The sequence below is a fragment of the Tetrahymena thermophila genome (assembly GCF_000189635.1).
Source record: "Tetrahymena thermophila SB210 genomic scaffold scf_8254708, whole genome shotgun sequence".
Classification (NCBI taxonomy): Eukaryota; Ciliophora; class Oligohymenophorea; order Hymenostomatida; family Tetrahymenidae; genus Tetrahymena; species Tetrahymena thermophila.
This window is the reverse complement of record NW_002476473.1, coordinates 23488-38168: the sequence shown is the minus strand read 5'-3', so window position 1 is coordinate 38168 and position 14681 is coordinate 23488. Positions and strand designations below refer to the sequence as shown.

The 14681-nt window shown below is 20.2% G+C and overlaps 2 protein-coding genes across 2 annotated transcripts in view; one reads left to right on the top strand and one right to left on the bottom strand. All coding sequences in view use genetic code 6, as the record gives it.

Annotated features, from left to right (window-relative positions):
- TTHERM_001051830 (kinase domain protein) overlaps positions 1 to 9499 on the top strand; it is a gene marked incomplete at both ends in the record, with an annotated part of 10265 nt that extends 766 nt beyond the window's left edge. The window contains 22 exons of the mRNA XM_012796683.1: positions 293 to 382; positions 643 to 732; positions 982 to 1071; positions 1331 to 1420; positions 1668 to 1757; positions 2019 to 2108; positions 2368 to 2457; positions 2682 to 2771; positions 3033 to 3122; positions 3388 to 3477; positions 3728 to 3817; positions 4082 to 4171; positions 4432 to 4521; positions 6037 to 6126; positions 6410 to 6499; positions 7203 to 7292; positions 7580 to 7669; positions 7956 to 8045; positions 8277 to 8366; positions 8655 to 8744; positions 9018 to 9107; positions 9385 to 9499. Coding sequence (XP_012652137.1) covers positions 293 to 382; positions 643 to 732; positions 982 to 1071; positions 1331 to 1420; positions 1668 to 1757; positions 2019 to 2108; positions 2368 to 2457; positions 2682 to 2771; positions 3033 to 3122; positions 3388 to 3477; positions 3728 to 3817; positions 4082 to 4171; positions 4432 to 4521; positions 6037 to 6126; positions 6410 to 6499; positions 7203 to 7292; positions 7580 to 7669; positions 7956 to 8045; positions 8277 to 8366; positions 8655 to 8744; positions 9018 to 9107; positions 9385 to 9499 — 2005 coding nt within the window. The remainder of the gene's footprint in view (positions 1 to 292; positions 383 to 642; positions 733 to 981; positions 1072 to 1330; positions 1421 to 1667; positions 1758 to 2018; positions 2109 to 2367; positions 2458 to 2681; positions 2772 to 3032; positions 3123 to 3387; positions 3478 to 3727; positions 3818 to 4081; positions 4172 to 4431; positions 4522 to 6036; positions 6127 to 6409; positions 6500 to 7202; positions 7293 to 7579; positions 7670 to 7955; positions 8046 to 8276; positions 8367 to 8654; positions 8745 to 9017; positions 9108 to 9384) is intronic.
- A 716-nt stretch (positions 9500 to 10215) lies between these two features.
- Positions 10216 to 14193, bottom strand: TTHERM_01051820 (hypothetical protein; the record flags this gene model as incomplete). Its single annotated transcript, XM_001012478.2, has 1 exon — positions 10216 to 14193. One exon carries the CDS (start codon positions 14191 to 14193, stop codon positions 10216 to 10218), a length of 3978 nt encoding a protein of 1325 aa, XP_001012478.2.
- Between the last annotated feature and the right edge of the window lie 488 nt (positions 14194 to 14681).

Here is a 14681-nt window from a genome sequence, read left to right as displayed (position 1 = left end):
GCATTAATCTCTTAATTTAACACTTGATCTTAGGTAAAAACAGTTTATTTGTTTTGGATTGTGATATTTTTAATTATAAAAACTAATTAAAAACAACAAAGCTCTCTTTTCTTTTTCTTTTTATTGTGATTTTTTGCTTTTTTTTGTTCTTTCTTTGTTAATTTAACTCATAATTTTTTTTCAACTTTTGCTTTTATTATTTATTAATTAATCTTATTATTTCATATTTTTCTTCATTTTTTCCTTCTAATTAGCTATTTAATGATATATTTTTTCTTCAATATTTAAAAAGGAACAATTAAATTGGTGCAATGGGTGCATCAGGCTTAGGTTCTGCTTTAGCAAATTGCATTAATCTTTCAAATTTGACACTTCAGCTTTCGTAAAAACAGTTTATTTGTTTTGGATTGTGATATTTTTAATTATAAAAACTAATTAAAAACAATAAAGCTCTTTTTTCTTTTTCTTTTATTTGTGCTTGATTGCTTTTTTTTATTCTTTCTTTGTTAATTTAACTCATAATTTTATTTTCAACTTTTGCTTTTATTATTAATTAATTTTATTTATTATTTAATATTTTTCTTCATTTTTTCCTTCTAATTATCTGTTTTATGATATATTTTTTCTTGAATATTTAAAAAGTTAAAATTAAATTGGCGATGAAGGTGCATCAGGCTTATGTTCTGATTTAGCAAATAGCATTAATCTCTCAAATTTGACACTTCAGCTTTCGTAAAAACAGTTTATTTGTTTTGAATTGTGATATTTTTAATTATAAAAACTAATTAAAAACAATATATCTCTTTTTTCTTTTTCTTTTTATTGTGCTTGCTTGTTTTTTTTTGTTCATTTAACTCATCATTTTATTTTCAACTTTTGGTTTTATTATTAATTAATCTTATATATTATTTCATATTTTTCTTCATTTTTTCCTTCTTATTAACTATTTAATGAAATATTTTTTCTTTAATATTTAAAAAGTGAAAATTAAATTGGTGCAATGGGTGCATCAGGTTTAGGTCCTGCTTTAGCAAAATGCATTAATCTCTTAAATTTAACACTTGATCTTAGGTAAAAATAGTTTATTTGTTTTGGATTGTGATATTTTTAATTATAAAAACTTATTAAAAACAATCAAACTCTTTTTTGTTTTCTTTTTTATTGTGCTTGCTTGCTTTTTTTTGTTCTTTCTTTGTTAATTTAACTCATAATTTTTTTTCAACTTTTGCTTTTATTATTTATTAATTAATCTTATTATTTCATATTTTTCTTCATTCTTTCCTTCTAATTAGCTATTTAATGATATATTTTTTCTTCAATATTTAAAAAGGAACAATTAAATTGGTGCAATGGGTGCATCAGGCTTAGGTTCTGCTTTAGCAAATTGCATCAATCTCTTAAATTTGACACTTGAACTTACGTAAAAACAGTTTATTTGTTTTGAATTGTGATATTTTTAATTATAAAAACTAATTAAAAACAATTTATCTCTTTTTTCTTTTTATTGTGCTTGCTTGCTTTTTTTTGTTCATTAAACTCATCATTTATTTTATTTTCAACTTTTGGTTTTATTATTAATTAATCTTTAATATTATTTTATATTTTTCTTCATTTTTTCCTTCTTATTAACTATTTAATGATATATTTTTTCTTCAATATTTAAAAAGTGAAAATTAAATTGGTGATAAAGGTGCATCAGGCTTATGTGCTGCCTTAGCAAATTGCATTAATCTTTCAAATTTGACACTTAAGCTTTCGTAAAAACAGTTTATTTGTTTTGAATTGTGATTTTTTAATTATAAAAACTAATTAATAAAAACAATAAAGCTCTTTTTTCTTTTTCTTTTTATTGTGCTTGCTTGCTTTTTTTTGTTCTTTTTTTGTTAATTTAACTCATCACTTTATTTTCAACTTTTGGTTTTATTATTAATTAATCTTATTTATATATCATATTTTTCTTCATTTTTTCCTTCTTATTAACTATTTAATGATATATTTTTTCTTCAATATTTAAAAAGTCGAAATTAAATTGGTGCTATGGGTACATCAGGCTTAGGTTCTGCTTTAGCAAATTGCATTAATCTCTCAAATTTGAAACTTAACCTTCGGTAAAAACAGTTTATTTGTTTTGGATTGTGAAATTTTTAATTATAAAAACTAATTAAAAACAATAAAGCTCGTTTTAGTTTTTCTTTTTATTGTACTTGCTTGTTTTTTTTGTTCTTTCTTTGTAAATTTAACTCATCATTTTATTTTCAACTTTTGCTTTTATTATTTATTAATTAATCTTATTATTTCATATTTTTCTACATTTTTTCCTTCTAATTAACTATTTACTGAAATATTTTTTCTTTAATATTTAAAAAGTGAAAATTAAATTGGTGCAATGGGTGCATCAGGCTTAGGTTCTGCTTTAGCAAATTGCATTAATCTTTCAAATTTGAGACTTATACTTTTGTAAAAACAGTTTATTTGTTTTAGATTGTGATCTTTTTAATTATAAAAACTAATTAAAAACAATAAAGCTCTTTTTTCTTTTTCTTTTTATTGTGCTTGCTTGCTTTTTTTGGTTAATTTAACTCATCATTTTATTTTCATTTTTAGCTTTTATCATATTTTTCTTCATTTTTTCCTTCTAATTAACTATTTAATTAAATATTTTTTCTTTAATATTTAAAAAGTTTTAATTAAATTGGTGATGAAGGTACATCAGGCTTAGGTTCTGCTTTAGCTAAAAGCATTAATCTCTTAAATTTAACACTTGGTCTTAGGTAAAAACAGTTTATTTGTTTTGGATTGTGATATTTTTAATTATAAAAACTAATTAAAAACAATAAAGCTCTTCTTTCTTTTTCTTGTTATTGTACTTGCTTGCTTGGCTTTTGTTCTTTCTTTGTTAATTTAATTCATTATTTTATTTTCAATTTTTGGTTTTATTATTAATTAATCTTATTTATTATATCATATTTTTCTTCATTTTTTCCTTCTAATTAACTATTTAATGATATATTATTTCTTCAATATTTAAAAAGTGGAAATTAAATTGGTGATGAAGGTTCATCAGGCTTAAGTTCTGCTTTAGCAAATTGCATTAATCTCTCAAATTTGACACTTAAGCTTTCGTAAAAATAGTTTATTTGTTTTGAATTGTATTATTTTTAATTATAAAAACTAATTAATAAAAACAATAAAGCTCTTTTTTCTTTTTCTTTTTATTGTATTTGCTTGCTTTTTTTTGTTCTTTCTTTGTTAATTTAATTCATCATTTTATTTTCAACTTTTGCTTTTATTATTAATTAATCTTATTTATTTTTTCATATTAATTTCTTCATTTTTTCCTTCTAATTAACTATTTATTGATATATTTTTTCTTCAATATTTAAAAAGGAACAATTAAATTGGTGTAATGGGTGCATCAGGCTTAGGTTCTGCTTTAGCAAATTGCATTAATCTTTCAAATTTGACACTTCTGCTTTTGTAAAAACATTTTATTTGTTTTGGATTGTGATATTTTTAACTATAAAAACTAATTAAAAACAATGAAGCTCTTATTTCTTTTTCTTTTTATTGTGCTTGCTTGCTTTTTTTTGTTAATTTAACTCATCATTTTATTTTCAACTTTTGCTTTTATTATTAATTAATCTTATTTATAATTTCATATTTTTTCTTCATTTTTTCCTTCTAAATAACTATTTAATGAAAATTTTTTTCTTCAATATTTAAAAAGTAGTAATAAAATTGGTGATGAAAATGCATCAAACTTAGGTTCTGCTTTAGCAAATTGCATTAATCTCTCAAATTTAACACTTTAACTTTGGTAAAAACAGTTTATTTATTTTAAATTGCGATATTTTTAATTATAAAAACTAATTAAAAAGAATAAAGCTCTTTTTTCTTTTTCTTTTTATTGTGCTTGCTTGCTTTTTTTTGTTCTTTCTTTGTTAATTTAACTCATCATTTTATTTTCAACTTTTGCTTTTATTATTTATTAATTAATCTTATTTATTATTTCATATTTTTCTTCATTTTTTCCTTCTAATTAACTATTTATTGATATATTTTTTCTTCAATATTTAAAAAGTTTTAATTAAATTGGTGATGAAGGTGCATCAAACTTAGGTTCTGCTTTAGCAAATTGCATTAATCTTTCAAATTTGACACTTGATCTTAGGTAAAAACAGTTTATTTGTTTTGGATTGTAATATTTTTAATTATAAAAACTAATTAAAAACAATAAAGCTCTTTTTTCTTTTTCTTTTTATTGTGATTGTTTGCTTTTTTTTGTTCTTTCTTTGTTAATTTAATACATAATTTTGTTTTCAAGTTTTGATTTTATTATTAATTAATCTTATTTATTATTTCATATTTTTTCTTCATTTTTTCCTTCTAGTTAACTATTTATGATATATTTTTTCTTCAATATTTAAAAAGTATAAATTAAATTGGTGATAAAGGTGCATCAGGCTTAGGTTCTGCTTTAGCAAAATGTATTAATCTCTTAAATTTAACACTTTAACTTAGGTAAAAACAGTTTATTTGTTTTAGATTGTGATATTTTAAACTATAAAATGAATATAAAACAAAAATATCTTTGAATTTATTTGAAGGCTTTATTAATTTATTTTTTTATCTTTTTTATTCCACTAATACTATTTTATTTATTAATTTAAAGAAATATTTTTAATTTAAAAGTATATTCTATTTTGATATTTATTAAAAATTTACACAAATTTATTATAAAATTTTTAGCTTAAAGAAATAATAAAAATTCAAAGTAATAAACAAGTGTCTTAAATCAAAAAGATTAGTTGTCTTTTAAAAAATATTCGGATGATAAACAAGTGGCGAAAAAAGGATGAATAGATATTAAATGTTTGAATAATATAAATTATTTTATTATTGTTAATTGCAGATTTTTTTTTGTATTAGAGAGATAAATAGTGATAGGTTACACCTATAATTATTTATCTATATAATATTAAATAAATTTATATAATATTGCTAATCCAAAATTGTATAAAACTAGCAAGATTTCAATTCTTGCTAATTAAAAGCAGCTTAGACAATTCAAAAATTTAAGATTTAAAAAAATATGAAAATGAATCTAATTAGAAAAATAGGCTTAAATACATCAAAATTTTATTTTATTTTATTCTAATGAGTTCGCATCTTTATTATCCATCATTTATATCTGTTCTCTAGTTTCTACTATATTTTAAAATACACATTTTAAATAAAAATATTAAGATTTAATATTGAATGTTACACTTATTTTTTTGTGATTTCTCTTACTAACTAAAAGCAAATTTATAAATTCATATAATTTATTTGTTCCTTTTATCCACTTATAATTAATTAAATTTTCATAAATTGCGATTTAATATTTTTGAGAAAAAAAATAAATGAAATAATAGATTAACTATTACTACAAATTAGAAGATGTAATAATTATTATTTTTATCTATATACTTTAAATTTATTTTTGCTAATATAAAAAGTTTATAAACTCTTCACTTTAATCTCATTAGGCTCTTGATATTGATCTGAAGTATATTTAATTTATAAATATTATTATTATTATTAATATTTTCTATTTAAATTTCAGTTTGATTTTTTTAATAGAAATTATCACCTATATTCATTCACTCATTTTATTTGTACGAATATTTTTTTATCTATTTTAACTTTTTGTCACTTTAAATTATTAAATTAATTATCCATTTTTTATTACTGATATTTTTATTCTTTTTTTCGAAACTTTTACTTGATAAAAAAAGTTTATTTATTTTGGATATTTTTAGTTATTAAAATTAATTTAAGGTAAAATAACTCTTTTAATTTGTTTTTTAGTTTTTTTTTTATTTACTTTTCTTTTTCTTCTTTATTTTACTTGTGTTTTTTCTACTTCTATCTTCTTAATTTAACTTAATTTATATTTTATTATTTATTAATTTATTTCTTATTATTTCATATTTTTTCTTCATTTTTACCATAATTACGATTTATTTTTTTATTTTTTCTTCGATATTTAAAAAGTTGGAGTTAAATTGATGATTAAGATGCATCAGGCTTTGGTCTTGCTTTAGCAAATTGCACTAATCTCTCAAATTTGACGCTTAATCTTAGGTAAAAACAATTTATTTGTTTTGGATTATGATATTTTTCTTATAAAAATTAATTTAATACAAAAAACTCTTTAAACATGTTTATTAGCTTTTTATTTGATTTAATTTTCTTTTTCTTTTTTATTATATTTATTTGTGTGTTTTTCCTATATTTTTCAATTTAACTCATTTTTTTAATATTCAATATTTGTTTTATTATTTATTTATTCTTTTCTTTTTATTTCTTCATTTTTTCCTACTAAATAATTGATTAATTATAAATTATTATTTAAATTTTTAAAAAGTAACAATTAAATTGGTGCAATCCGTGCATCAGGTTTAGGTTCTGCTTTAGCAAATTGTACTAATCTCTCAAATTTGACACTTGATCTTTAGTAAAAGCAATTTATTTATTTGTTTTGGATTGTATTATTTTTACTTATAAAAATGAATTTAAAACAATAAAATTTTATTAATTTGTTAAGAAGATTTTTATTTGTCAATATTTATTTATTAATTAATTCATTTCTTATTATTTAATATTTTTTCTTAATTTTTTCTTTCTAAATAAATATCCAAAAATAAATTAACACATGGATGTAAAAGTTAAAAACATACACATGCCATTAAGCTTAAAAATTTACATTGAAATTATTAAAATTTTTGTAGAAAGTCTTTAAAAATATAAAATTTCCATTCATTTTTTTATAAAAAATACATTAAATATTATCAATTTCTTAATCAAAAATTATGGGTTTTTCAAAAATTCAATTTTTTAGATAAAACATATCAATATTTTGAAAAACTTTCCATAAAGAGTTCAAATTTTATTGCTCAAAATTTTTTTGCTTTCATGTTTTCAATTATACTCTTTCGTAATATGTAATAAAAAATATTTGGTTCAGCTTGGTTTCCAACAAAAAAAAATGAATAGTATTTTTCATTTAGGAAACATAGTGCATAATGCCGCATTTAATGATTAGTGAGTGTATTGAAAACATTTTTAGAACCAATAAAAAAAACAGTGAATAATTATAGCATTTACATCCATGTGTATATTACTGAAGATTTAATCTTTTTTATCTTCAATATAAAAAGTAACAATTAAATTGACGCAATCGGTGCATCTGGCCTAGATTATGCTTTAGCAAATTGCATTAATCTCTCAAAATTGACACTTAGTCTTTAGTAAAAGCAGTTTATTTGTTTTGGATTGTGATACTTATGAAATTGAATTAAAAAAAATAAAAATCTTTTAATTTGTATATTAGTTTTTATTTCTTTTTCTTTTTCTAATTTATTGTACTTGCCATTTTTCTTATTCAATCCTTCTTAATTTAGCTCATTTTTTTATATTTAATATTTGCTTTTATTATTTTTTTATTAAATCTTTTGTTATTATTTCATATTTTTTCTTCATTTTTTCCTTCTAAATAACAAATTAATTATAAATTTTTTCTTCAATATTTAAAAAGATCCAATAAAATTGATGATTAAAGTGTATCAGTCTTAGATTCTGCTTTAGCAAATTGTACTAATCTCTCAAATTTGATACTTGATCTTAAGTAAAAATAGTTTATGTGTTTTGGATTATTATATTTTTCTTTATAAATATAAATTTAAATTTAAAATAATATAACACTTTTAATTCTGCTTTTTAGTTTTTAATTTGATTGACTTTTCTTTTTTTATTGTATTTGTTTTTTTTTCTTTTTTATCTTTGTTAATTTAATTCATTTTAATATTTTCAACATTTGCTTTTATTATTTATTTACTCATTTTTTATTATTTCATATTTTTTTGTTCTAAATAATTAATTAATTTTATATTCTTCCTTCAATAATTAAAAAGTAAAAATTAAATTGGTGCAATGGGTGCATCAGACTTAGGTTCTGCTTTAGCAAATTGCACTAATCTCTCAAATTTGATACTTGATATTAGGTAAAAAAAAAAAAAGTTTTTTTGTCTTGGATTGTGATATTTTTATTTATAAAATTGAATTTAATAAAATATAACTCTTTTAATTTGTTTATTATCTATTTATTTATTTTTCTTTTTTATTGTATTTGTGTTTTTTCTTAATTTAACTTTTCTTATTATTTAGTATTTTTTTTCATTTTTTCCTTCTAAATAACAAATTAATTAAAAATTTTTTCTTCTATATTTAAAAAGATCCAATAAAATTGGTGATTAAGGTTTATCAGGGTTATGTTCTGGTTTAGCAAACTGCACTAAACTCTCAAATATTAAACTTAGTCTTAGGTAAAAACAGTTTATTTAATTTAGATTGTGATATTTTTACTAATAAAAATGAATTTTAAAAAAAAAACTCTTTTAATTTTTTTATTTGCTTTTTATTTGAGATATCTTTCTTTTTTTTATTGTATTAGTGTTTTTTTTCTTCTATCTTTCTTAATTTAATTGATTTTTTTTTCAATATTTTTTATTTATTTATTTATTAATTCTTATCTTATTTTTTCTTTACTTTTTCCTTCTAAATAGCTAGTTAATTATATTTAATTATATATTTTTTATTCAATATTTAAAAAGATCCAATGAAATTGGTGATTAAGGTCCATCAGGCTTAGGCTCTGCTTTAGCAAATTGCACTAATATCTAAAATTTAGGATTTGATCTTAGGTAAAAATGTTTTATTTGTTTAGATTATGATATTTTTACTAATAAAAATGAATTTAAAATAATATAACTCTTTTAATTTTTTTATTTGATTTACTTTTCTTTTTCTTTTTTATCATATTTGTGTTTTTTTTCTTCTTCTATCTTTTTTAGTTTAACTAATTAATTTTTTTATTTTCAACATTTACTTTTATTATTTATTAATTCATATTATTTCTTCATTTTACCTTCTAAATAACTAATTAATTAAATATTTTTTCTTCAATATTTAAAAAGTTAAAATTAAATTGGTGAAACAGGTGCATCAGGATTAGGTTCTGCTTTAGCAAATTGCACTAATCTCTTAAATTTGACACTTTTATTAAAGTAAAAAAGTTTTATTTGTTTTGAATAATGATATTTTTATTTATAAAAATGAATTTAAAACAATATAATTAACTTATTTAATTTGTTTATTTATTTTTTATTTGATTTACTTTTCTGTTTTATTTTTATTATATTTGAGTTTTTTTCTTCTTCTGTCTTTCTTAGCAAACGATTTTTTTAAATTTAACATTTGCATGTATTATTTATTAATTCATTTCATATTTTTTGTTCATTTTTTCCTTCAACATAACTAATTAATTGCTTAATATATAAAAAGCCACAATTAAATTGGTGCAACAGGTGCTTCAGACTTAGGTTCTTCTTTAGCAAATTGCATTAATCTCTTAAGTTTGTCTCTTAGTCTTAAGTAAAAACAATTTATTCACTTTTGATTGAGATATTTTTACTAATAAAAATAAATTTAATATAATAAAACTCTTTTAATTTATTTATTAGCTTTTTATTTGATTTATTTTTCTTTTTCTTTTTTATTTTACTTTTTTTTCTTCTTCTATGTTTCTTAATTTAACTCATTTTAATATTTTCAATTTCTTTTTATTATTTAATAATAATTTTCTTATTATTTCATATTTTTTTGTTCTAAATAACTAATTAATTATACATTCTTTCTTCAATATTTAAAAGTAATAATAAAATTGGTGATAGAATAGAATAGAAATACTCGCACATATAAATGCACTCAGAATACAACTTAAAATTTAAATTTAATTATTAATATTTTTATTTTTATTTTATTTTAAGTAAGATGTTATAACAGTTTTAGAATTTGAATAATTGTTATTTATTTGTTTAATCCAAATTAATCTTAAAATTATAAGGAGGGGGGAGGCTATATCTACACCTATCTCACAACATCTTACAACATCTCACAGTAAAAAAATTGTTAAAATTTAATATAAAGATAATGATAAATTAATTTATGATACAATAAAATGAAAAAAATTATACTGTAAAAATAGATATTTTTTTAAATTCAGAATAGCAAGCAATACTACCTTATTACAAAACACTCAAAGAAATAAAAAGTACATATATTGTTGTTGTTATTATTATTATTATAATCATCTTGGTCATCATAAAAAAATTGTCAAATATAAGAAAATGTTACAAGCCTTTGAATATATTTCATATTGCGCTTAAGCTTATTCATATTAGAATATGGACTTCTTATTGATATGGCTCGAAGAGTTTTAGAATGAGATAATTCTTTAAAAATAAGCGCATATTTATTTGTAAATAAATTTTCATATGTTGAATCGCTAAATATTAATTCAAGAGTTAATAAATTTAATTCGCTAAAACGTTTCCCAATTTAAATAAGAACTTCATTTTGAACTTCTTAGACTCCTTCCTATCTTAAAGCTAAATTAAAATGGAGTAGCTCTTTATTTTTTAATGCCTGAAAAATAATTTCATCTAAGTAAATTTATGAAAACTGATAAAATTATAAATAAATTGCTAAATTTTACACTTGAAGTTGTTAAATTAACTCTTTTACGCTAGTAATCTTATGGCTAGAAATATTGTTATCACTTATTTCAAAATTTAAGATAATTTTTTTGCTTTTATCAATTTTTTGCATTAATTCTAATTCAATTTTAGGATAATATTCAGTTAATTTTTCATCATAGCTAAATATAAATTTTATTTATCCTTCATCACTTTAAATGGTCATTTTTGTTTGAATTTGTGGTAATCTATTACTTATTTACAAACTAATATCTTATCCAGAGAGTTCAGAGATAAAATTTTTTAACTAATCTGGGCAATATTTTGGGTATTCATCAAAGCTAACCATTAAATAACTTTATTTAAGATGTTTTGATTCATAAAAAAATTTAGATATTTCATCTAAAAACTCTTAGCCTTGCTCATTGTTTTCTTTTAATAAAACAAAATTAAGTTTCTTCAAATATTTTTTATTTCTTAAAGAAGATGCTAAGAAAGCACCAGCCTTTTTTGTAATATTATTATTTGAGCAAATTGTAAGGTATAATTCCCTTAATGCTAAAAGTTTACTTATCCCTTCTCCTAATTTTATTGCTCCAATCTCATTTATTTTACAAGATTCCATAAAATAAATGTTAAGGAAAGTAAGATTCTTCAAGTAGCCTAGTCCTGTGCCAATTTCTGCAGCTCCTTCTTATTCAATTTAACAACCTTCTATTAAATTGAGGATCAATTTTTAAACCATTTTTAAATGCATTAAACTTTTTCCAAGTGAAATTGCTGCGTTTTTACCAAACTTACTATGTTTATCAATACAAATATTTAGGTATTAAAGTTGATTTAAAAATTTCAACGAATCAAACAGCTTATGTTCTGAATATAAAGAACAAAAATTTAATACCAAATCTAAGTTCTTCAAATTATTCAAGCATTTCATATTGTCAATTGGGATTTGTTCTAAGTCAAAATAACAGTTTTTAAGTTAGATTTTTAACTTCTACAATTTTTTAAACTGCTAAAATCCACAAGCTAAATTCTTAAAAATTTAAGTAAAATCAACTTATTAATTTTAGTCATAACTTATATCCCAATTATGAACTATTGATAAATTGTTAAGATTTTATAAGTTAATCAAGTTTTCATAAAATTTCTAAATTTAAAATGCTTACTGTTTTAAGCAATATTCAAAATCTAAAAATATTTTTGTTAAATTGTGATTAATGTTTTATTTTGTTTCAATTAATTAATCTATTTATTAGTTAATTTCCATGTCATCTTTTGTGTTTAGCTTTTCTTTAGTCTCAACTCTTATGTTCAATTCGTTCAAAGATTTCTTTGTGAAAAATTCTTTTAATATTTAAGAAAACTCTACAGTTGGGATATAAAAATCACTATCAAAGATTTTTAGTTTTTAAAGCTTTGAAAATCCCTCTTGTAAAAATTTTATACCATTTTATGTCATGTCATCATCTATGATAATATTATCTATCATTAGCTCTATTAGATTTTCCAAACCTTAGCATGCCTAACTAAAATGATATGAACCAGTGTCAGTGAATTAATATTAACCAAATTTTATTTTAAGCTTTTACAACTATTTTAATTTTCCAATTCCTGTAATGATATCTTCAAACAAAAGCTCATTGTTTTGAGAGATTTAAATAGCCATTTAAAGACTCTAAAGCTAAGATAAATTTAAAAAGAGTTTAGTTACTCCAATTTTCATGTTATCTATATTTTAAATTTTATTAAAGAAATCTAACTATTAAAGAGTATTCAAATTAGAAATATTTTCAATTTAACATAATAAAACTTCTTATTCAACTGATTTAATTTCTTATAATTTTAGTTATTTTAGTTTTTTTAAATTACAAAGAGATTTTGTTAATAAAACTATTTATGAATCTTCATAATCTTTATCTTCTAGGAGTTTAAACACTTCTAAATTATTTAAATACGATAGAGAATCAAAAATTGGATCTAATGTTTGAGTATTAGTCGAGTGGTTGATACCATACTGAAGCTCTTTCAGGTTTTAAAGACTTTTAATTCCTTCAATAAAATCTTCAATTGATTCTATTTAATAATGATTTTATATTTATTATTAAATTTATTATTGATTATCCAAAAAAAAAAAGTTTTAGTATTGTTTAAATCTAATTATAATTTTCAACTTTTGCAATTGCTTTTAATTTTAAAGCATTTTTCCTAACTCTTGAAACTCTTTTCCTAAAATCACAGCATCTAACTGAAATTCAAAGCTACTTAAATTGATATTTTTTAAACTAGATAAAACAAGTTATTATTAATTTAGATTGGGAATATCTAGAAAATTTAGATGCATCTTTAAATTTTATAAACTTTTAATGTTTCCAATAGCTGAAATTATCTAATTTAAGCTATTTATACTTCTGCTGTTGATAGCGAATTGTATTTCCAGCTATTTTAGTTACTATAAACAGCATAAAGATTCAATAAGTTGGACACTTAAATGCTCATTTGGTATTATTCTTAATTATAAATTTAAATATTCCATTTTTTTATTATTCTATAGTGCTTTATACAAAATCAGACTTTATTCATCATTTAGATCGGTATATGAACTTAATAATTATAAACTTCTTAGATTTTATTTATTGCATAGGCAATTAACTCTTTTCATTGCAGATCCTTTTTTTTAATTTGATTAAGGGATTAATTCAATTTTTAAATCTCTCAAGTGAGGTAAATATGAGAGAGATTCATAATATCTGTCAGGAAAACTAAAAAGAAGAAAATTTCCAAAGCATTTGCTCAAATCAATTTTCTCTAAATTAGTCAGTTTTTGAAAAAACGTAAAGATCAATAAATCTTCTTGCTATTCATTTAATTTTCCATTTAAACCAAGGCTAAGTTCTTTTAACTGAGTATATTTCGACAGATGTAATGTCATTTTTTCAATAAAGTCAAATTCTTGTTAGTTATAACCTAGATTTAGAACTAATTGTGTTAAGTTTTTGAGAGAAAGTAGCGCTAGAAAGAATTCATCAATATCTTCTTCATTATTATATGAAAGATTAAGAGATAGATCTAAACTTTATACCTACTATAAAGAGTAAATACCTGACCAAATGTTCATTTTATTCTCTAAAATATCAATTTAAAACTCTAAAATTTACACCTTCAATTCAACTAACTCAGGAAAATGTTTAAGATAATCAAAAACATTCTTAACGCAAGAAGAAGAAATAAAATTAGCATTTTCTACTATTAAACTTAATTTTTTTAGATTCACCAATGAAGAATATGCATAAATTAATAGATTTAATCCCTAATCTTCTAAAAAGCACTACTCACCTACTTGAACTTCTAAACATTTCAATTAATTAAGCTACTCCAATCCTTTGAACAAAAATCTCCATCCTTCTTATTTTAGATTTGTGTTCTTTTTAAACATTAATGACATTTCAGAAATATGTTTCAATTATCCTATGCTATGACCAGCTTATTCAATAAATTCAAGATTATCTGTGCATTCAGATTCAAATTCTAACTCAATTTTGTTTTAAGAATAATTTTTCAGCTAAAATAGAAAATCTTAACTTGAGCTAAAAATCTTGATCTTTTCTTCTGCCATAAATTTATAAACCTACTTAACAAGTGTTGATATTTGATTATTGTTAATTTTACTTATCTTTGATATTAAATCCTTTTAATTAAATATCCACAAGATTTGTTGTAAATCTTAATTTATATTTCTAAACAAAAATACATCAAGAATAGACGTAAAAGAAATAAATACCTTTGTCAGAGATTAATACTATAGTCAAATCTTGTCACTAGCCAAAAATCAGTATATTTGACTAATTTTTATAATTATATTTTTTAAATTATTTTTATTTTACATACCTTTAAATATCCATAAACATATTTTCATTTATCAGTATATTTCAATTTACTTTTTTTAATTTTTTGCTGTAAATTCTTAAAATTTAATTAAATATAAAGGATGGATACTTAAAATGAGTACTCACTATAATATAAATAAATTTTTACTTATTTACACATATTTTATGATATTTTTTTTAAAAAAATGAAACGAATTTGTATAAAATATAAATTCAA